At 50.9% G+C, this 21,020-nt stretch overlaps 3 protein-coding genes across 3 annotated transcripts; 2 read left to right on the forward strand and 1 right to left on the reverse strand.

The window, feature by feature from the left end:
- The first annotated feature begins 17 nt into the window (after positions 1-17).
- Positions 18-12,116, forward strand: LOC6724934 (protein pecanex). The gene is made up of 10 exons (XM_016173320.3): positions 18-702; positions 758-1,067; positions 1,121-2,071; positions 2,168-5,191; positions 5,248-6,699; positions 6,850-7,010; positions 7,072-7,471; positions 7,534-7,880; positions 7,937-10,369; positions 10,432-12,116. Exons 1-10 carry the CDS (start codon positions 550-552, stop codon positions 11,443-11,445), a joined length of 10,245 nt encoding a protein of 3,414 aa, XP_016037799.1. The 5' UTR covers positions 18-549; the 3' UTR covers positions 11,446-12,116.
- A 614-nt stretch (positions 12,117-12,730) lies between these two features.
- Positions 12,731-16,881, reverse strand: LOC6724938 (probable ATP-dependent RNA helicase kurz). Its single transcript, XM_016173108.3, has 5 exons — positions 16,667-16,881; positions 16,406-16,597; positions 13,340-16,344; positions 13,075-13,277; positions 12,731-13,014 (listed from the first exon to the last, which is right to left on the reverse strand). Exons 1-5 carry the CDS (start codon positions 16,739-16,741, stop codon positions 12,899-12,901), a joined length of 3,591 nt encoding a protein of 1,196 aa, XP_016037800.1. The 5' UTR covers positions 16,742-16,881; the 3' UTR covers positions 12,731-12,898.
- A 94-nt stretch (positions 16,882-16,975) lies between these two features.
- Positions 16,976-20,919, forward strand: LOC6724940 (DNA-binding protein K10). Its single transcript, XM_016173321.3, has 2 exons — positions 16,976-18,478; positions 19,340-20,919. Exons 1-2 carry the CDS (start codon positions 17,162-17,164, stop codon positions 19,433-19,435), a joined length of 1,413 nt encoding a protein of 470 aa, XP_016037801.1. The 5' UTR covers positions 16,976-17,161; the 3' UTR covers positions 19,436-20,919.
- The last annotated feature ends 101 nt before the right edge of the window (positions 20,920-21,020 follow it).

The raw sequence follows: 21,020 nt of genomic DNA on the forward strand, positions 1-21,020 counted from the left end.
TAATTTTAAATTTAAATACCAGACCGCAGTGTTACCATTTTTCTTTTGATATCGAAGTGCGATAGAGCCCGATAGGTTCGGACCAATAATCGATGACAGGACAGGCTCTAAACAAAAGAAAAAAATTAAAATTACGGCAGGATTGCGAGTGATATTCGTTTTATCCCTTTGCAGCATCATTGAGACTCCGGAAAACAAACAACGGCGTAACGCCAGTCCGGAGTTGCAGTGTTTCCAGCGGAGCCGCAGCATTGTCTCCTGTCCCACAGCTTTCCCCAAAAAAAAAAAACAGCGACTCTGCCTTTGCCTTCCCCTCCGCCCCGTTCACCACCCACGCTGCCATCGCCTCCCAAGGCCTCGCCCGCAGACCACGCCCCCCGCCTGCAGCTTGACAGGCTTAATCAGCAACTAAACAAACGGAAGCGGAAGAGTGACGAAGAGCAGCGGCAGCAGAAACAGCAACTCCTACTGTGAGTAATCCGGAAGCTGGAGCAGCAAAAGCGTGGATCCTCATCCATTCGGCGGCTAAGCGATGCAGTATAGGCCACCATGGGTTCACAGACCTTGGAGATTCTGCGCCAGGGGGTGTGGGCCTCGCTGACCGGCGGTTACTTTTACGATCCGCATCAGGGCGTCTTCTGCAACGTAGTGCACCTTTACCTGTGGCTCTACCTACTCTGCTCGCCCTTCGTGGCCTACCTGGTAAGTAGTGACCGAGTGTAGTCCTATGTAGTCCGTTCATGCGGTCTTCTTGCAGTACTTTCCGAGCACTTGGTTGACATGGTGCCTGTATTGCGTGATAACGAGCTTAACCATTCTGATGGTAAAGCTGGCCAATTTGGCGCTACACAGGCTATACGATCGCGCACAGACCATGTCCGAGGTGGACCTAAAGGCGCAGTTCGTCAAGGTCACCAAAGAAACGGAACCGCGCCACGACGACGAGGGCGGCATCGAGATGAAGGTCATCCGACCGGGCGGCTCACGAATTTCCGTCGAGCAGGCCATTAATGAAGCAAGCGAGGAGAACAGCATCATGTCCATCGACAACGTGAACAGCATTATTGGTGAGTGGTTCTTCCGTGCTCACGTGCCATAGCCTAAGAACTTCTTTTCGCAGATCTCAAAGTCGATGTGCATCGCAAGAACAGCTCGGAGTCCATTGAACTCATGTTCTACGCCCCATCCATGCTATCCGGCGGTAGCCAACAGGATCAACAATCGCTGGCCGGTTCCGCCAGCGTTAGCAAGTCCATTCGGAGCACGGGGCCGGGCGGAAACTCGTCCACCAGCGCCGCCGCTCAAGCAGACTTGTTCAACAAGTACCTAACTGTCTATCCGGAGGTTGTCGAGGCGGCTGGAAGCAGTGCGGGTAGCGTAGATGGAGGAAGTAGTGGCGGCGACAGTAGATCAGGCGCAGCTGTGAGTACACTGGGACCTACAGGAGCGGGAACAGCACCAGTCCAGCACATACGCACTGGACATCTGTCGCGCAAGTGTTCTGAGGTGTTTAGCCGCCGCCATCGACGACGTCTGGAACGACAGAGCAGCTTGGACACAGCGGCGGCAGCTGCAAACTCCAACACGGAGAACAAGTTGATGCGCAATCAGTCGGATACGATAGCCACAGCGGCACCCTCGTTCCTGCACTCTCAGCCAACGAACAAGGCGCGCGGTCAGACCAATCCGCGTCAGCACTTTATAACCAGCACCCCATCGACAGGAATAGGCGGAGGAGATGTTCCCTCTTCATCTACCGCCGTCGTGGTCATTGCCCCCGCCTCGAACTCATCAGTTAATCCTGGACGTTCCTCGCGTCTGCAGCGCCACAGAAGTTCGGAGACGCATGACGAGCGGCTGAAGCACCAGAGCCGTGGTGGACTCTTTCAGCCTATTCTCCAACTTCCGCACCACAGTGCAGCCAGCAGCATCGGCGCACTGGCAGTGATCGGTGGAGGAGGCAGTAGTGCCGCAAACGATGTGGAAGACATGGAACTGGGCCTGGTTAGGAATGCAGGCAGCGGCGGAGTGGCGGATGCTTGTAGCCGGGCACTACAGTCCTGGATATTAGGTAAGCTGATACAAAATCAGAACTCTCCATTGTTGTAACTTAGAAACCTCAATAAGTTAGTTATATTGTATTTAATGTACTATGTTGCCCATGTAGATCCCTTTCCGGATGTGTACCTGGAGGACGATAGCTACACCAAATCGGATTTGGGCATTGAACAGCCACACCAGCCAACTTTCCGCACCCAGCATCGTCATCACCATCACCACCACCACCTGCATCATCACCTAGGAGGTGCAATCATCCGTAAGGATCCAACCAGCACAATGTCTGCACTTCAATTGGCTGCAGTCACCCAGCCAGGAACGGGAGGATCAGTAACAGGCGGTGGTGGAGCAGCAGGTGGAGGTGGATCTGCTGCTGGTATGAAGCGACGCAGACATTCCAACGCTACGAGCTACAAACACGGCTCGAGCCAGGGCAACAAATCGTCTCTGGTGGGCGGAGGAGGTTCCAGGGGCACGTCTGGAGAAGCAGGCACATCCGCGGGGGCCGGAGGAACTGGAGGAGTGAGGCGCATTAAGAGCGCAGCCCTGGAAGTTCTTTGCCCGCAGCCCTCTGTGTCCAATCTCAGTCCGCACCCCAACAGCGTGGAGGCCATCTCGGGTCAACAACAGATGCGGAACCCTCTGCCACCTCCTAGCAAAAGTCTGGTGCGAAACCAGCACCTCAACCTGTATCCTACGCAAGGCTATAGCGACGCAACTCCCTCGGCTGGAGGAGGAGCGCCTGGGAACAGCAGCACATGCAGCAGTCTCTTTTTCGGAAGCTCCAGCGCCTGCGGTTCCACAACAGCATTGATTGAACCTCCAGTATACCCCATAGTGGAGCACTCTGACGAGAAGATGGCGCACGAAGAACACGGTGATGATTGCTTGGGAATAGGACAAGGCAACGCCGACGATGACGATGAGGTGGACGACGTCCCGATCCGAAGAAGAACGCGGGCGTTGGGCTGCAGCCAAACGCACTACAGTGTTGAATCGGATGTAGGTGGCTTCTTGGCAGACGAAGTCGGCGCTGACGAGGATGTGTTTAAAGATTTTGACGACAACCTTGAGCACATTCTTAGTGAGCTGCAGCAGACGCATAATCAGCTGGATGACGTCCTAAAGACCCACGATCTCCATCACCACTCGCATTTGCACCACCATCATAAAGCAGCATCAGTGGAGGGCGCTGGGTCGTCGGGAGGATCCGTGGCAGTAGGGGTAAGTGCCGGAAATGATGACGAAGACGAGGAAACGGAGGATAATAACACGGGGTCGAGATCTCCATTGCTCAACGATCGCAATCGCCAGCCGGCAACACTGCGAGAGATTCAAGCTGACAAGCAACTCCGTCAGGAGCTATCACACCAGTCCGGGGCAGTAATCCCAGCCCCTAATCCTCCCGTCCCCATACGCAGCGAGGCGGACTCTGGCTGCCCTTCAAGTGATTGCGAGCAAGTGAGCGCCAGCTCCAAGGACCAACTGCTGTCGGGAATAGAGTTGGAGCTGCAGCAGTATCAGATCCTGCAAAGATGTCAACTACACGAAGAGCAACCATGCACCTCGAAAATGGCTGCCAAAAGCCTGGGAGCCATTCCAAAAGTGGTAAAGTACCGAGAAGTGGATGAACTGAGAAGAAGACGCAGAGGGGGCTCCCCGGCAGATGCGGCTGAGGCTGGAAACGAGTTTGCCCTAGTCAAACAGACCAAGCTAGCCTCGCGGAATTCCTCCTCCTCGAATTCGACGCACAGCATCAGCTTGACCGATAGCTTGACGGCTGACATTCACAAGATGCTCTGGCTGATGCACGGCGGAGCCGTGGACGACCGGGGACGTCCAATTACCGGCACCTTGGCGGACGGCACTCCGATCCCGGCAAGCAGCAGCCTGGTCCCGCCGAACATGTCCAACGCACACTTCCAGTTCTACCAGGATGCCATTCAAGCGCTTCAGGGCACCCATCCCACTTCCGGTTCCAGTGTGGAACACATGACCAACATTGAGCGGGCGTTGGCTAAGGATAAGTTGCGCCTGGATGCCAAATTGATGTGCGAGCAGCTGGCGGCGGCGGCGGAGGCCAACTCAGGAGTCCGAGGAAACACACTCGCAACTCAGCAAATGACGCAGCAGCAGGTGGGCATGCTAATGCGCGGAGGCTCTAGCTCCCGGCACCCATCCAGTGCTCCGTTCTCGGTCCAGGGATTAATCAATGTGATCCGAAGTGAGCGCCAGGCAGACCGCAGCCAATTGGACGCATTGCAGCAACTAAGTGATGCGGCAGCAGCATTGGCGGCTAATGCCAGTGAGGCTGCCTCCGTTTCAGCCTCCGGCGCAGGAGGAGGAGCATCAAGTGGCGGGGGAGGAGTTTTAAGCGCCCTAGGACTGGCGAATCACCCCAGCAACCAGATCAGCCAAATCAGTCAGCTCAGTCAGATGAGCCAGCCCATGCTGAATGTGGACGGGCATTTTGCACCCTACTGCGACTACTGGACCCGACCCGCGTGCCTTCTATCCGCGACAGAAAAGCCAGCGGCTCCAAAGAGTTTCTACAAGTACCGATTCAAGTGGTGCGGCCAAGAGCACGAGTTCAAGATTGCCATGGACCGGCTGGAGCTTCTTGCCCTGTTCGACCGTGATCTCCACTGGATGCACGTCCTTCTGGCCAGTCTGCTGTGCACCCTAGTAGCCTGCTTGGGAGCGGCGATCTTGCAGCACGATCACTACAAGGATCTATGTGCCCTGCTCTTTTGCGCAGTGATCGCGGGAGCTCAGTACTCGCTAGTAAAAAGTGTGCAACCGGACGCAGCTTCGCCAGTGCACGGATTCAACAAGACAGTGGCCTACTCGCGGGCTATATACTTCTGCCTTGCCGGGGGCATGCTGTTGCTACTAAAGCGCCTAGATACGAACTACGGGGAACGGACACCGGACCCGGTGGTATTCTTTGGCATGCGCTACTCGCCTGCCGATGTGGTTGCCCTCCTTCTGCAGGCGCTCTACATCTTGCTGCTGTGCTTCCCCATCATATTCTCAGTGGGATTGTGTCCCCAGATAAACACGTTTCTTATGTACCTGCTCGAGCAGATCGACATGCATGTCTTTGGCGGAAATGCTGCTAGCAGTCTTCTAGGTGAGACCCTTTGATCCCTAGACTAATTTCTTAGACTAATTCCTAATACTGTACAGGTTCCTTTTTGTGCGTGGTCCGGTCAGTGCTAGCTGTAATGCTGCTTTACGGACCGCTGTACGGAGCATTGGACGAGCAGCGAGGGACGCAGTACATTTTGTTCTCCATCTTCTGCGCTATGCTGGTACCCCTGGGCTACCATCTGTCTCGATGTGCCAGCGACTTCAGCCACCTGTGGCGGCTGATCAAGACGTGCATTGTGAGCACGTATCGGGACGATGAGGATGAGGATCTCAGCCAGATGCAACATATAGCAGCCGGAACAGTTACCGGATCAGGGACTGCCAATAGCACTGCCCTTCAATTGACCACCAGCACTCCAAAGCAGCACAGGCTAACAGACATAAAAACGGAACCTGAGCAGATCGAGCTGAGCTCGCTAGAAAAGCTAACAGTCAACGAAGAACATCACGAGAAAGAGCACGGAACAGATGATCAACTAGAGACGGATCAAGATCTGCCTCTGCAACAAAAGCACAGCAAATCAAAAACTTCGTCCTTGGGCAGCAGTCAGCAAACCCTGGGTAAGACGATCAGCAGTAGCAAGAGGGCCATAACCGCCTCCAGTTCGTGTACCTCCATTGGGACGGGAGAACCAGCGGTGGAAGCTGGAGCGTTTGCCGAGGAGGCGGTGGAAGGCGAGGATCAACGTAGGAATACACTGGCTGGCGAGGTGGGGAGCAAGCACGAATTAGTGGAGAACTATGACCCAGCCGCCAAAATTGATGAGTGTGAGGACAAGATCTCCAGCTCATCTGCCACAAACCCCGGGGACATGTCAACGTTGACAGCGGGGGCGGGCACAGCCACCACTGATGCCACACCCGCTTGCCTGGAGGCAGATCCCGACGCCGAAGCTGAAGCGCCTGCTGACGAAAAGCAACAGCAGGGGATTCTGGGTACGGGAACTGGAACTGGAACTACCGAAGCCAGTGAAAATGGCAGTGGTGGCGGCGCTAACGGAAATACCAATGGCAATGGGACTGGCAACGACCTTCCCGATCCACTCCCACGAAAGCTGCAGGCTACAGTAACCACTCGGCTGAAGAACGACTTGGTGGTGATGACCCTGCTGGCGGTCAGTGTACTGGGGTTGCACTGTAGCACCGTGTTCACCGCCCTGCAGCCGGATCTCAACGTGGTTCTCTACTCGTTCATCGGTGTACTTGGACTTCTGCTGCACTACATCGTGCCGCAGATGAGGAAGCACATGCCCTGGCTTTGTTTCGCCCGTCCGTTGCTCCGCCAGCGTGAGTTCGGCCAGTTTGAGGTGCTCAACGCCCCCAAGATCATGTGGTTCGAGAAGCTCTACATTTACCTCAGTGTCCTGGAGCGGAACGTGCTCTTTCCCCTGCTGGCCATTTCCTCTCTAACGGCGGACTCGCAGTTGATTGTGGCTAAGTTTGGATTGCCCTGGGGCACGCTCATCGTGGCGATCTGCGCCCTAAAGTGTGAGTCATCCGATCAAAGAAATCGATCATTTGAAATCGTTATTAAATGTATAATCATATATCTAAGGACTGAACTGCAAACCCTGTATGCAGATCTTCCATCTCCCTCACTTTTGAGCTAATCCCAATCCATCTATCTCTTATTATCAGTTGTAAGGAACGCTTACTCGGATCCGACCAACCAGTACCTGATCATAATTTTTACGGTTCTGCTATTCCGCATCGACTTTGCCATGGCCACAGAAACCTTCATTATAGACTATTTCTTTGTGTCGCTGGCCTTTCGCAAGTGCTGTGACTTCCTGCTTAAGGTGAGAACTCGGCCTGGCCATCATAATATCCAAATGCATGCTAATGCATGTTCTTTCTTAGCTCCAATTTATTGTGACGTACATCGCTCCGTGGCAAATTACTTGGGGATCCGCCTTCCACGCCTTTGCCCAGCCATTTAGTGTACCGCACTCGGCAATGCTGTTCCTGCAGGCGGGCATCTCCGCAGTGCTCTCCACTCCGCTCAATCCGTTTTTGGGGAGCGCCATCTTTCTCACGTCGTATGTGCGTCCTATTAAGTTCTGGGAGCGGGACTACAACACGCGCCGGATAGACCACTCCAATACGAGGCTAAGCTCCCAGCTAGAGCGGGACTTGGGTGCGGACGATAACAACCTCAACAGCATCTTCTACGAGCACTTAACCCGCTCTCTGCAGCACTCTCTGTGCGGTGATCTCCTGATGGGTCGCTGGGGAAATGTGAACCAAGGAGACTGCTTTGGTAACAACATAACTTTATACCTTACCTACAAAGAGGCTAAGAGACCCCGTTTATCCTTTCAGTTCTTGCCTCGGACGATCTAAACTGTTTGGTTCACATCATTGAGCTAGGCAATGGGTTATGCACGTTTCAGATGCGCGGCTTGGAGTTCCGCGGCACCTATTGCCAGCAGCGCGAGGTGGAGGCCATCACCGAGGACGTAGAGGACAACGACGGATGCTGCTGCTGCGATCCGGGCCACTTGCCCCGATTGCTCAGCGCCAACGCCATGTTCTCCACCCGCTGGCTGGCCTGGCAGGTGGTCGCAGCCCAATATGTCATTGAGGGCTACTCCATATCAGACAATTTAGCCAGCGCCACGCTACAGGTGTTTGAATATCGCAAGGTGCTCATAACCTACTACATTAAGGTGAGCCCTCTGGATTTGCGCATAATATCTTTAGCTAATCAAGAACTATCTTATAGAGCATCATCTACTATGTTGTAAAGAATCCCAAGCTTGAGCAGTGGCTTGCCTCCGGTCCCATACAAGATGCCCTCCAGCATACGCTAAGCCGACAGTTCGTTGACCTAGATCCCATTTTTAATTTCAATTTAGACGAGGACTTTGATTTTCGGGCAGTAGGCATCACGCGTTCCAGTTTTTGCTACGTGTACCTCAAATGGATCAATTACTGTGTGGATATGCGTCGAGATGCCAACTCCATGGGAGGCGCACCATCTGCCCAAGCACCAGCAGCTGCTGGAGGAGCATCGTCCGCCCCAGCAACAGCGGGTGTTGCTCCGCCAGCGCCGGTTACGCCCGCCCACAATGACTCGAAGAGCACTCCCAATCTCTCGGCGCACGGTGGACAGGCTGGTCCGTCTTCAGGTCAATCCAAGTCACAGTCACAGCAGCAGCTGCGCCGTCCACAAAAGAGTGTTGCCCAGGAAACCAGCGCAGGCGGAGGAGGTGTAGTTGTCGGAGGGGCTACTGTCCCTGGGACAGGAGGAGTGACCGGTGGAGGTGGAGATCCCCAGCTGAGCAGCTCCCATAGCTTTGCCAATATCTCCCGGCAAACATCAGAGAGTGCTCCCGGACTGGGTGGCTACGTAGCGTATATGGATCAAAATGTTTTCGTGAAGCTGGCTAAGAGTAGCACCACCACAGGAGCAGGAGCCGGAGCTCCAACTATCCGGAAAGAAAGTCAGGAAAAACCTGCACTTCGTCTGAAACTAGCCAGCGTGGGAAAAGATGCACCGCTCGTGTCTCTGTGCCTGGCCCTGGGCCTTCTGGCCAGGCGATCCCTGGCCACGGCCTCGCACAGCGCGTTGACCGGTGTGGAGTTCTTTCTGCACGGTTTACATGCTTTGTTCAAGGGAGATTTTCGGATCACATCGCCGCGCGACGAATGGGTCTTTGCGGACATGGAGCTACTTCATTCGGTTGTGGCACCAGCGGTTAAGATGGCCCTTAAGCTGCAGCAGGACCACATAACCAATCCCGATGAGTTCCTGGATCCTCATGCCCTGTACGATGCCATTGACAACTGCTCTAACGAGCTGGTAATTTCGCATGAGGCTGATCCCGTTTGGCGAAGTGCCGTACTACGTGGAGCACCCAATCTACTTGCCCTGAGGCACGTAATGGAGGATGGCTCGGATGAGTACCGCATTATCCGGCTGACAAAGAGGTGTCTGAGCTTCCGGGTAATCAAACTCAACAGAGAGTGCGTTCGTGGTCTGTGGGCAGGACAGCAGCAGGAACTGATCTACCTGAGAAATAGAAACCCGGAGCGCGGAAGTATCCAGAATGCCAAGCAGGCGCTGCGCAACATCATTAACTCCAGCTGCGATCAACCTATTGGGTATCCCATCTACGTGTCTCCACTAACAACGTCATATGCGGATACAAATGCCCAACTGTGCGAAGTGATTGGCGGCGCCATCACATTGGACACCATTCGGCATACAGTGCTGGGGTGGTGGCACCGTATACGAGAGCGCTGTCGCCAGGGATGCAGTTCGGGATCTGCTCTAGAACCGCATCCGGGATCGGGACCCGTCCAACTGGGTGCCTGCAACTTTGGCAGCGGTGGCAGCGTCGTTGGTGCCGCATCCACTGCTACGGGAGTGGGTGCCTCGACAGGATCTGGTTTGGGAGTAGCTCCTCCTGGCACCGCTGGCAGCACGGGAGGCGAGTCCGGGGATCTAGCTCCCGTTTTTATTTCTGCTCCTCTCTACAACACTCTAACGGTTAACAGTTACTACAGCGTGCGTCCGGGAAATGTTCCCGGAGGACCCATTCCCGCAAATCTGGGCGGTAGCTATGTGAGCGACAGTTTGGCGGTGGTGCGTGGAGGTCTGGCAGTTATGCCTGTGAAACCCACATCCACTACACTTATTGCGGGTCTGCTGAACAGGGAACGCGATGAAACATCTGGATCTGGAGTTGTGGGAGCAGGAGCCAGTGGGCCCACCAGAGCAACGAGTAGTGGCGGAGTGCGCAGTCGAAGACCTGAAGTCGGCAGCAGTCGAGGTAGAGATCATGAACGCAGAGCCACTTTGCCCATAGCGAGCGGTGGAGCCGGCGGTGAGCCAGGAAAGGATCTTACCGCGCCTCAAACCCAAGTGGAACATGAATCAAGCCCACGCAGCACAAAGCTCTCCTCTTCTTCTGGCAGTCTGGGTCTTGGAATGGGCGTGGGCCTTGGCAACATTATCACCACGCCAGGAGATTATCCACGGAAAACCAAGGGACCCATTTGCCTCACTGCCGTGGACACAGGAACTAGTAGTTCAGCGGCAGAGGGAAAGCCCGCAGGATCGGGAACAGTTGCTGGAACTGGAGGAGGCGGCGTTATCAGGAAGCCGCGCATTGAGATCTTCAAGAAGGTTATAATTGTTGATGACACTGGGGTGAGTAGACATAATTATAGACCCTTTAAACAAGGTAGTAAACCTAAACCTAAATTGAACAGATTTACGACTGCCTGGACATCATCGATGCTGTTGTGTGGCCAACTGAACGAATGCGCAACAATGGTGGCAGGCTGTCCTGGAAGGACTGGAAGCCGAGTGCCGGCATGGTGGGCCATGTGGTCCACTGCTGGACGCCTAACCATAAGGATATTCGCTTCCGTTCGCATGTCAACCGCTATGTTTACCTCGTGGAGATCGGTGACCACTATGTGCCCGTAGAGGAGTTGGGCCTAAGGGAATATAATCAGATTATGGGCAGCACCGAGGAGATGGCCAATTCACGACGAAGCTCCATCCAGCGCGATTTTCACGAGTACAACATTCAGCTAAAGCTGGCTGGTCTTGCTCCAATTATTGGAGGCGGCGAATCCTCGACGGCAACGACCAGCGATGCTTCTAAATCACACAAGGGGAAAATACGAGCGGTAAGCAGCAGCAGTTCCGAGGACGAGGATACGTCGTCCACTCGCTCCATTCCATTGCCACAGGGCGATGATGGCGACTTGATGAACTTCTCCAGGCTGGTGAGCATGTGGAAGGAAATCATTTTGGACAATAACAAGAGAAGACTCTACGATATGGGTGAGTTGTCCCCAGAGCTGCTTCAAAAACTGGATGATGCCGTTCAGCAGCAGCAGAAACTGGAAGATGCACTAGCGGAGGAATCTAAGGAAAAGGACACAGCCACAGTCACTGCCAACGAAGGTGAAGAGGGAGTAGGAGAAATTGAAATTGAGCCAAAACAGGAACAGAAAGCAGTGGTGTATCTCGAGGAGCAGGCGCCGCTGGAAGAGGTGACCGTTTCGAAGCCCGAGGAGCAGCCAGCTCCGCTAACACCTCCGTCTAGTCCCGTTCCTGCTGAGACCAGCTCCACTTCCAGTGCCAAATCCCCAAGTTCCCCTTCATTATGCCAGGAAGAGGATGCAGTCGATCCGGAGGAGATCCCCGAACTGGCCTCCGAGGAGTCACCAAGCGATGAGAATGGCGAGAGCGAGGCGGGAACAACGGTCTAAGAGGATCACATATAATTGCATTTGTTTGCCAAGCAAACACCCCAAAGGCAGGGACTGACACCAAGGCGGACATGGACACAACCTTGTAATACATATCAGCAAAGAGCAGAAATATGGAGATTGAAATCGCGGAGAGGAGACAACCTTGCCCCGGGCTTCCGCATTGTACGCCTTTTCTATGGGTGTGGCCCATATCCGAGCACCGTTCCTGGCCAGAAAAACAAACAAACAAACAAACAAGCAACAACAAATGAGAACACTTCCAAGAAATCAAAGTAATGTTTATAAAACGACTGCGTTTAGTGTATGCATAGGAATTAGGAGCAAACTACAATAATTCAGACAAAAACAAACAAAAAAACAAAGAATTCAATTTTAGTATTAATAAAAGTTATAGGTTATACTCGGTATATAGGAAAAAGAGCGCAAATAGAGAGCAGGATATTGGAACGGAGATCATAAGAAATATATCTAACTAATTGTTGTAACTTGCGAATTGTATAATACGGAAACGGAAAACCAAATGCTTCTCAAACATTACCTATTTTGTTCTTTCTCCTCTCGCTAGCCAATACAGAAATATTAAGCAAACCTAAAGAATTTATAAATGTATATTTAACGGAAATTAGTTTAAAGTTAAAGTAAATGAACCCACACACAGACACAAAACATACCAAATTCGATTGTTAAAGAGTACACAAATGATACAAATCCCGCATTACATTAGCCTAAGCGATTAGCGAACTTCGGACAGGATTCAAGTTACAAAACTAAGATATTACACACAATTCCTAGATGATTAAGAGGATGAGGATGAGGACGAGGATCAAGTGGAATGACGACATGTAAAGCTCTCACGTTGCCTTAATATATTAGACTGATTTTTTCTACACACATTTGTAGACGTATGGTGGATGACATTTGAGAAGTCCCAGCCAATTGCCTGGGGGGAGGAGCTGCAGCAAACGGAGTCCTAATCCCAATCCCAACTAGCGATTTACATGTACATATAGGGAAGAGCGAAGCTAAGCGAACAAAGCTACAGTTGTCGGCCTATCCGAATCCGATCGTTCGATGAGTATATACCATATACCAAGGCGTATACACACTATATAGCCACATGCCCAATTAGCCAAATCTCTCATTAACACAAGTGTAAATGCTAATTTCTCACCAAGAGCAGACAAATTTTCTTAAAATTAATTACCAAGAGACAAAACCAACAGACAACAAAATACAATGAATATTGATTATTTCTATGTACATATATGGATTGTATTAAACATTTATCGAAACTAGCTGTTAACAAAACATTTTTATTCCCCCTCACTCCACTCCATTTTTTTAGTTCCATTTAAAACAAATTTCATATTTATATTATACATAAAAATTATATAAATATATATCAATTAAATAAATAATAAATGAAACTTGTTATACAAAAAAAACCCATCTATCTAGCTTTTTTAGTGGCGTGTTGAGGCTCTTTCTTGTCCACCGGTGGCCATAAAGGCGTCAGTTCGCTAAGCGCCACGTTGTAGAGCATGTTCTGATACTCCTCCAAAAGGACTAAAAAGAAACAGCAGATTAGCAAGGAAATTAGGGTTCGGGAGACTGGGGTAAACTCACAGTGAGGATCGCTGTTCCACTGGTCGAGCAGCGCTTGGCGGTTATGGATCTGCTTGGTAATTAGAGCGCGCTTGAAGCGCAACACATTGTTGTTCATACTGGACCAGCTCTTGATTACAGAGGCGGGTGTGGTCTTTAGTTTGCTCCGGAAGTCGGCTAACCTCGAGCAAACCTCTCCCTCTAGCAGAAACATGCCGAAGTAACTGAAACCACATAATTAGTATGATCACTTCTTTAAATACCCCACCTTTAAAAAGACACTCACCAGCAGGCCTTTTCGCTGATTGGCATCTCCACTTCCCCGAGTGGCAGCTCCCACCCCGACTTGCCAAACGTGGCATCCACGTGGCAGAAGATCTTCCCAGATGTTTTATCGAATCTGGGAGCAGGATCCTCGCGCACCTCACGTATGTTGCAGAGCAAGGGAACGTATAGAAGAAGCCACTCCGGCTCAATGGCGGTGATGCCGCGGATAAACATCTTGGTAGAGTCGCCGTTTTGCAGCTCGTATGCCTCCTGATAGATTACCCATTCGGGTGCTTTTTGGCGCAACACGGATGAGACGTGCAGGAACGCTGGTTCCTCCATGTCAGCACAATTGTACGCATACTTTAATCGCCGCCGCTCTTCTTTGTCGGCGATGTCTGCCAGAGGTACCTTTCTAGCCACCCGGTCGCCCATGCCGGCCAATAGAATTTGACGAAGGAACCGCGCCTGGGCATCGGTGGGAGGCTTCAGCTCGGGGTCGACACCCAGCTCAACATCACTAACATTCAGGTTAATCTCGTTGGTCAGCTGGACGCGCAATTTTCGCACCTCGCTCATCGCTTTCTGGCGCAATCCATTCGTAGCACAAAACTCTGGCAAGCGGCCCTGCGATCCGGCGTACTCTGCAGCTCCTACGGCACGTAATAAAACCATAGGATCTCCAAGCAACTGATAGTTGCCGCTGGCCGCCCAACTTTGGCGTTTGCGGTGGAACCGATTCGCGCCGGGCGCCACATCCTCATTTCTTTGAACGCCCGTTTCGATTAGCACCTCCTGGACTGAAAGTGCGGCCACCAGGCAGACGGTGTAGGGCAGTAGGTCCTGCTGGTGGGACAGAGCCAGCATTTTTCCAAAGCGCGGCGCCACGGGAAATCGGGAGATAACGTGACCCAAACGGGTAACGGCTGGTGGCAAATCTGTCTTCTCTGCCTTGACGTCCTCCAGGGCACCTAGCACGATCAATCGCCGCTCGGCGGCTTGGAGCTGCACCTGATCCGGTGGTGAGGGAAAGGGAAAGTGCACCACGCGATCGATGCCCATGCATCGCATTTGCAGCATTAGGTCCTCGACGGGCTTTTTCTGGATATCCGGCTGGGAAAAGTCCTCGAAGCAGTCGTTGTACACAGCACTCGAGTAGAGGCGATAGCAATGTCCGGCGCTGATGCGACCCGCTCGTCCAGCACGCTGATCCGCCGAAGCCTTAGACGTGTAGGTTACCACAAAAGCACTCACGCCTGTCAGTTTGTCATAGAGACGCGTCTTCTGGCGACCGCAGTCAACAACATACTTAATGTGCGGGATGGTGAGAGATGTCTCTGCCACATTGGTGCTGACCACGCATAGCCGGCAGCCATCGGGAACGGGCAGGAAAATGCGGTTTTGCTTCTCCGATGAGAGGAGCGAGTAGAGCGGCAGGACCCAAAGAGGTTGCCTTTGACCAGATCCCATTCCCGACTCCCCTTCCAAGCCTAGTTCATCGTCGTTATCCTCTTCTAGTCCCTCCTGCTCATCATCCTCATCCGGCTGCTCGTGCATGTCTGCTTCCGTATCATCACCAGGGAGCTTGTAGTCGTCCAAATTGATTTTGGGTAACGCCATCTGCGCCAAGAACTTTTTCTTAGATTTGCGAATATTACGTATAACTCGCTTCATATCAAACTCCAGCTCCTTGGGATCCTCCACAGTCGATGCCGTATCATCTATTGTTTCCTCTTTTTCTTCCTCCGATTCCTTTCCATTTTTCGGCACATCCTTGGTTGGCGCATGATACGGAAACGTACGTCGCAACTTGCGCACCAGTTGGTTGACCTCCTGCTGTCCCGTCACAAAAATTAGAATGCCGCCTTCCGGAAGCTTATTATGGATTTTTAAGGTCTTGCGGTAGGCCTCCGCCACATAATCATCAGGTGTGCGCTTCTGGAAGTGAATGGTCACGGGGAACTGCCGAGCCTCCACTTTAAGCAACGGTGGTGGAATCTTAAACAACCGTGTATTCTCTGTAAAATCGGATACCCGCAAAGTGGCAGACATAATGATCAGCTTCAGCGGCTGCCCGCGTTTGTGACGCAAGGGCACGATCCTAGACAGGAGACCCACTAAGATGTCTGTGTAAACACTGCGCTCGTGCGCCTCGTCCAGGATGATCACTGAGTACTTACTAAGCAGAAAGTCAGTTTCGATCTCCTTTAGCAACACACCATCGGTCATGAATTTAATGCGCGTCGCAGGTGTAACGTTTCCCTCGAAGCGAATAAGGTATGACACCTCGCTCTCCGGCAGGTTCATCTCGTGGGCCACCCGCTTGGACATGGCAATAGCAGCAACTCGCCGCGGCTCCGTCACTCCAATCATCTTGTGCTGTGCGTAGCCCGCTTCGTACAGGAACTGTGGTAGCTGGGTAGTCTTTCCGGAGCCAGTCTCACCAGCTACGATCACAATGGGGTTTTCATTGATTGTCTCCATCACCTGCTGCTCCTCCGCGAGGATGGGCAGTCGAAGACGGGCATTCTGAACTTCTGTTGTCCGATGTACGGGAACATAGACAGTCTGGTGGATACAGGCAGGTGGTTTAGGCTCTGGCTTCAACTTTTTAATGGGTGGTTTAACAGCGATTTGCGGTGGAGCTATAGACACTGGAGAGGGTATGGCAATAGGAGCGGATTGAGCTGGTGCCTCCTCATCGTCCTCATCAGAGGATGACGAATCTTCGTCATCTTCCTCCACGCTAATAACATTCGGATTCTTTCGCTTGGCCTCTAGTTCCTCCTCCTCTTCGACGAGAAGCTTGCGCTTGGAGCCCTTTATAGCATTTGCGCGGAGACCCGACGCTGAGCTTTTTTCAGCTAGAACTTGGGCCTGCCTTTCCTTCTTCTTGGCTAGATACTCGTCCAGGGTGGGTAGACGCTTCAATCCCACGGTTTGCACTTGGCTAATGGAAGTATACTGCTGCAGCTCCTCCTCTGGAATTTGAACGGCAGCAAGGTCACCCAACAGCTGAGCGCGCTAAATTTTAAAAGATTTCAATTAAATAGCAGTGTTATATTAGAACCGAATAAAAACATACACCCTCTTTCTTTTTCTTCTTGTCCACAATCGCCTGGAGGTGCTTGCGCTGCTTCTTGGAGAGGATCTTCACGTGCTGCACTTTGTCCACCTTAATCTTGGTGGCCCGCTTCTCGGAGGGCAGCACCAGGGCGTTGGCCTCATCGTAACCAACCTGGCTGCCACCGGCCACAGCATCCACATCGATCTGAATCTGTTGAGTATTGGATTTGTAAACGGTAAGAAAGCGGATTCAAACTGTTTGGTCCGACGGATGACCTACCTTCTTCACGGCCGAGTTGTCCACAATTGTGTGTGGATTCTGTCGCGCCTTGGCATTGTGCACTTTCTTGCCCATGATTACTTTACTTTACCAAAGGAGTTAATAAAATAAAGTAACAGAGTTAACTCTAGCCAATAATATAAACATTGGTTTAAATCACACGTGCAAAGTACGCTTATCGATAACAGCGCAGGCGATAACTACTGTTTGTAAGGTTGAGACACTCTAAAATTTAATGTGATGTGCTTTACCTGTTACATTTGGTTAGTGGAAACATTAGTGGAAAAAACATATTGTTAGCGTTCTTCACACTCGTTTGACAGCACTGGTATCGAAACGTTATCGAAATCGATTCATCGTAATTTTTTCAATATAAGTTTTTGTGACATTAGGCGTGCAACATTTTAGATCCATCAGCTCCCTGCCTGTCGTTTCGGCTTGGCTCCTCTGCTCGAGTCCTGAACCCCCTTATTCAGCGGCATCCAGCTTCTTGCAATGGTGTCCAAGAACCAATTCTATCAGAACTGGACCATGCAGTCGCAGCAGCACCCGCACCAAATGCAGCAACAGTTTCAGCAACAGCAGCAACCAAATCTGCAGCACCGCAACAACCAGAGCAACAATAATAATGGGAACAACAATAATCCCCGCGCAGCTGCGGCTCCGTACAGGAAACCCTTTCGTTCGGGCAAAAATAACTCCGGACCAGGAGGAAATGGGAATGGAAATGGGAACGGTAACAGGGTCAACGGTAATAATCAGATGATGTTCTCCTCCAGCCAAATGCCGAGCGATCCCCTGTACATTGACTTCAGCAGCCCGCCACCAGGATTCAAACACAATCAGGTAGGCAGTCCCAAGAAGAAGTCTATGAAGGGCATCAAACAGCAGCAGCATCCCAGTCTGAACCAGCAACAGCATCCCAGTCCGAACCAGCAGCAGCATCCCAGTCCGAACCAGCAGCAGCATACCAGTCCGAACCAGCAACAGCATCCCAGTCCGAACCAGCAGCAGCATGCCAATCCGAACCAGCATCCCAGTCCCAACCAACAGCAGGGCAAGATGAACAACCAAAACAACAATCATATGAACCAGTCGCAGCAGCCCTTTAACAACCAGATGAACGGGAGCGATTGGCAGCGCCATTCGGGCAACAATTCCAACCAGATACGCGGTGGCTTTAATGGATTCCAACGCGGGCCGCCTCCGAACCGTCCTCCACGCCTCATGATGGGCCCGCCAATGGGTCCGATGGGCCCCGGACCACGGGGACCCGGACCGATGGGCCCTGGAGGACCATACCCGCAAATGCCTTTCCCGCCACCGATGCCTGGTATGCGCGGTCCCGGACCCATGGGCCCCATGGGTGGACCACCACCGCCACCACTTTTTATGCGTCGCAACGGACCCGGTCCAGGTCCTATGATGGGTGTTCCGCCGCCCATGCACATGATGGGTCCACGGATGCCGCCACGGGGAATGCCACCGGTCGGACCTTATGGACCAATGAACATGAATGGCGGCCGGATAATGAAGCCCAATCCCAAGCTAATCAAGCAGGTGGTGAAAGGCAAGAGCAGCATAAAGACACTGAAGAACCTGATCAATCAGTATCCCATCGAAAAGCCCTGGGTCACGGACGAGATACGCAGCGAGCACGACAAGAAGGTGGATATCGAGAACAGATTGAAGGGTCACAAAGACGACGAGCTCTTCGCCCAGTACAAGGGCCAGCGGGACAAGTTCGTTAGTCTCTACGAAGCGGCGCGGGAAGGTTATCTCAAGCAGGAGGCAGCCAGTGTCAAGGCCAAGGTGAGCATATAGAGGACCCCTAACATATCCTCATTCCCTAGGAACAGGTGTCCCATCCGAAGTTCTATTCAGGGGCGCACACCGATTCCGGGTACAGTACCGGCTTAATCCGGAATCACTTTGCACCCCTGATTTGATCCGTAACCCCCACCCGTCCCTCTTTGTTGCGTTTGCCGGGCGGTAGGAAAAGAAAAGGGAGTAGAGAAAGTGAGAAAGTAAGTCGCAACCTGATGCACTCCCTCGCATTATCCTGCAGTCCTGCGGAAGGTTGTTGTCACATCGATTTTCATCTTCGGTTTCCTTGGCACTGATATATATCCGCAAAAGAGAAACTATTGGCATATATTTACAGCCATATATTTCTTAGGAACTGAACAAAATTGTGTAACTATTTAGAACTGCAATACAAAGCGTTTACTGCCACTTTGTATACAAATTTAAAAAAACTAATATAATTTTGTACTGTTCGATAGTAGATTCATAAAACACTCTTAGTAACTTAATATTCTTAATTGAACGAGCCTCAGTACTGAATCCTATGGCTGTTTTCATTTCCATTTTGGTTGGCATGTGAAAGCGAATTTGATGAATTTTAAACTGCCAGAACATTAATTTAGATACTTAGTTAGCAGATATAAACCAACTTCTGAAACTCATTGCATATGAAATGATAATGATAAGAAGGTTTACTATTCCCGTTTCTATTTGAGTGATTAATGTTCGTGGGCGTAGTTATCTGGAAATAGCCAAGAGAAGTTCGCAGAATGCATTTAATAGCGAACACAGATCTGAGAGCTCTTTTTACACACTCAACAACCTTGCTATTGAACACCGTTGGCAATTCTCGTATTTCTTTTGCAGGATGCCAAGTCAGACAAAGACAAAAACGCAATTTCAAGTCAGAGCGCAGCCCCTAAGGCCGGAAGCGCTAAAGATGCAACAATTCCAAATCCCTAGGCAGCCAATGCAACCGAATCCGAATACCGAATCAATCGAATCGAACCGACTCAAGAACAGGCCGGTCGACTCACAGAACTAAATGTAAACTTAAACTTTAAACCAATGAGCAATTCAAAACTAAAACTAACAGCGAGCAACAGCAAGAGTCTGACAATTGGAGACGAATATAACTCAAAACCCCGACTCTATATCGGATGTACGTATACACAATCGTAATCCGAGGAGGCGCCTTTGTCACACGTTGCTTTTGCGACTGAGAACTGAGCTTAGAACGATAATGTAGCAACAAATACAAACCCAGCGATAATAATGTGGGCGAAACTCTAGTAATAGCGATAAACATTTAGATTGCGAATCGATTCAATTGTCTAACGTAACCTAGCGTAACGTAAAGTAGAGTATTGAAATGTAACCGTAACGTAACGTACCAGTTCATTATTCGAAAACTATTTGTTGTTCAATTCTAAGTTGCAGCCATTTCAAGTATGTGTACACAATTTATGACACGCCCTTACCTATATATGTATGCATATATATTGATATATATAATATATATAAATTATTTTCCTATTCGATGCCCGAGTGCGTGGGCGCGACATAATTGGAACAGAGTGGCCGGATCCTAAGCACTCTGGCATAAATCACACTGTAGGCCTTGGATTACACCACTTGATTGTATTTTTAAATTAATTCTTAAAAACTACAAATTAAGATCACTCTGTGAACGTGTGCTCGATGGTGTGCATCTACGGATTTGTTTTTGTGTTCTTTTTCCCCACCCAACCCCGTCCCTGACCCAATTCCACTGTTCTCTTCACCGACAGTAGATTAATCACGCTCTTGATCTTCATGACCTGATCCACCTGACAAGTAGCCTCAAAGCAGCCCCACTTAGCGGAATAGTAGAGCCCAAGGGACCCACTGTAAAAACTCTAGTATAGCACCAATCTCCCAACCAGTTAACAGTACACCTTAACCCATGGTCAAGAGTAAACATTTCTGCCTTTAAAGTTGAGAACACAATTAAGCATCGTCTGGTTAAACTTGACATTCAATTCATACTTGTTAATAGCGACATACACATAGCACCAATTTCGAAGAAATCAGTTAAAAGCAATCCCTCGATTAGCAATAACTCTACTGACTTCAAAACGAGGAGAGTTGCAAGTATTTGTAAGGCACAGTTTATAGACCACCGACGGCTCGTTAGGGCCCGTCCTGTCACTAAGCGCGGTGAAACCCAATTGAACATATAGTGGAATTATTATTATCAATGAGGAAGATTTAAACCTCAGGTAGCTAAGTAACTTAATGGCAAATAGGGAGTCATAAGACTAAATAATATATTTTTAAATCTGGCCCTTTGACCTTGCTTGTCAGGTGCATTTGGGTTTAATCGTTAGTTGCTTCTATATAAACACTTTCCCCATCCCCGCAATAATGAAGAATGCCGCAGAATAAAGAGAGATTTCCAACAAGCATTTCGAAAACTTTTTATGGGGGATCATTACACTCGGGCCTATGGTTACAATTCCCAGCCACTTAAGCGACAAGTTTGGCCAACAATCCATTAAATAGCGCA

This window comes from Drosophila simulans, chromosome X, assembly GCF_016746395.2.
Source record: "Drosophila simulans strain w501 chromosome X, Prin_Dsim_3.1, whole genome shotgun sequence".
Classification (NCBI taxonomy): Eukaryota; Metazoa; Arthropoda; class Insecta; order Diptera; family Drosophilidae; genus Drosophila; species Drosophila simulans.

Excerpts from the sequence above, each read along its gene's own strand:
- LOC6724940 (XM_016173321.3), top strand. The coding sequence starts at position 17,162 with ATGGTGTCCAAGAACCAATTCTATCAGAACTGGACCATGCAGTCGCAG. Across the intron at positions 18,479-19,339 it reads CAGCCAGTGTCAAGGCCAAG|GATGCCAAGTCAGACAAAGA; the intron begins GTGAGCATATAG and ends TTTCTTTTGCAG.
- LOC6724934 (XM_016173320.3), top strand. The coding sequence starts at position 550 with ATGGGTTCACAGACCTTGGAGATTCTGCGCCAGGGGGTGTGGGCCTCG. Across the intron at positions 2,072-2,167 it reads ACTACAGTCCTGGATATTAG|ATCCCTTTCCGGATGTGTAC; the intron begins GTAAGCTGATAC and ends TTGCCCATGTAG. Across the intron at positions 10,370-10,431 it reads TAATTGTTGATGACACTGGG|ATTTACGACTGCCTGGACAT; the intron begins GTGAGTAGACAT and ends TAAATTGAACAG.
- LOC6724938 (XM_016173108.3), bottom strand. The coding sequence starts at position 16,741 with ATGGGCAAGAAAGTGCACAATGCCAAGGCGCGACAGAATCCACACACA. Across the intron at positions 13,278-13,339 it reads ATCAGCGAAAAGGCCTGCTG|TTACTTCGGCATGTTTCTGC; the intron begins GTGAGTGTCTTT and ends ATGTGGTTTCAG. Across the intron at positions 13,015-13,074 it reads GTGGAACAGCGATCCTCACT|TCCTTTTGGAGGAGTATCAG; the intron begins GTGAGTTTACCC and ends GTTTCTTTTTAG.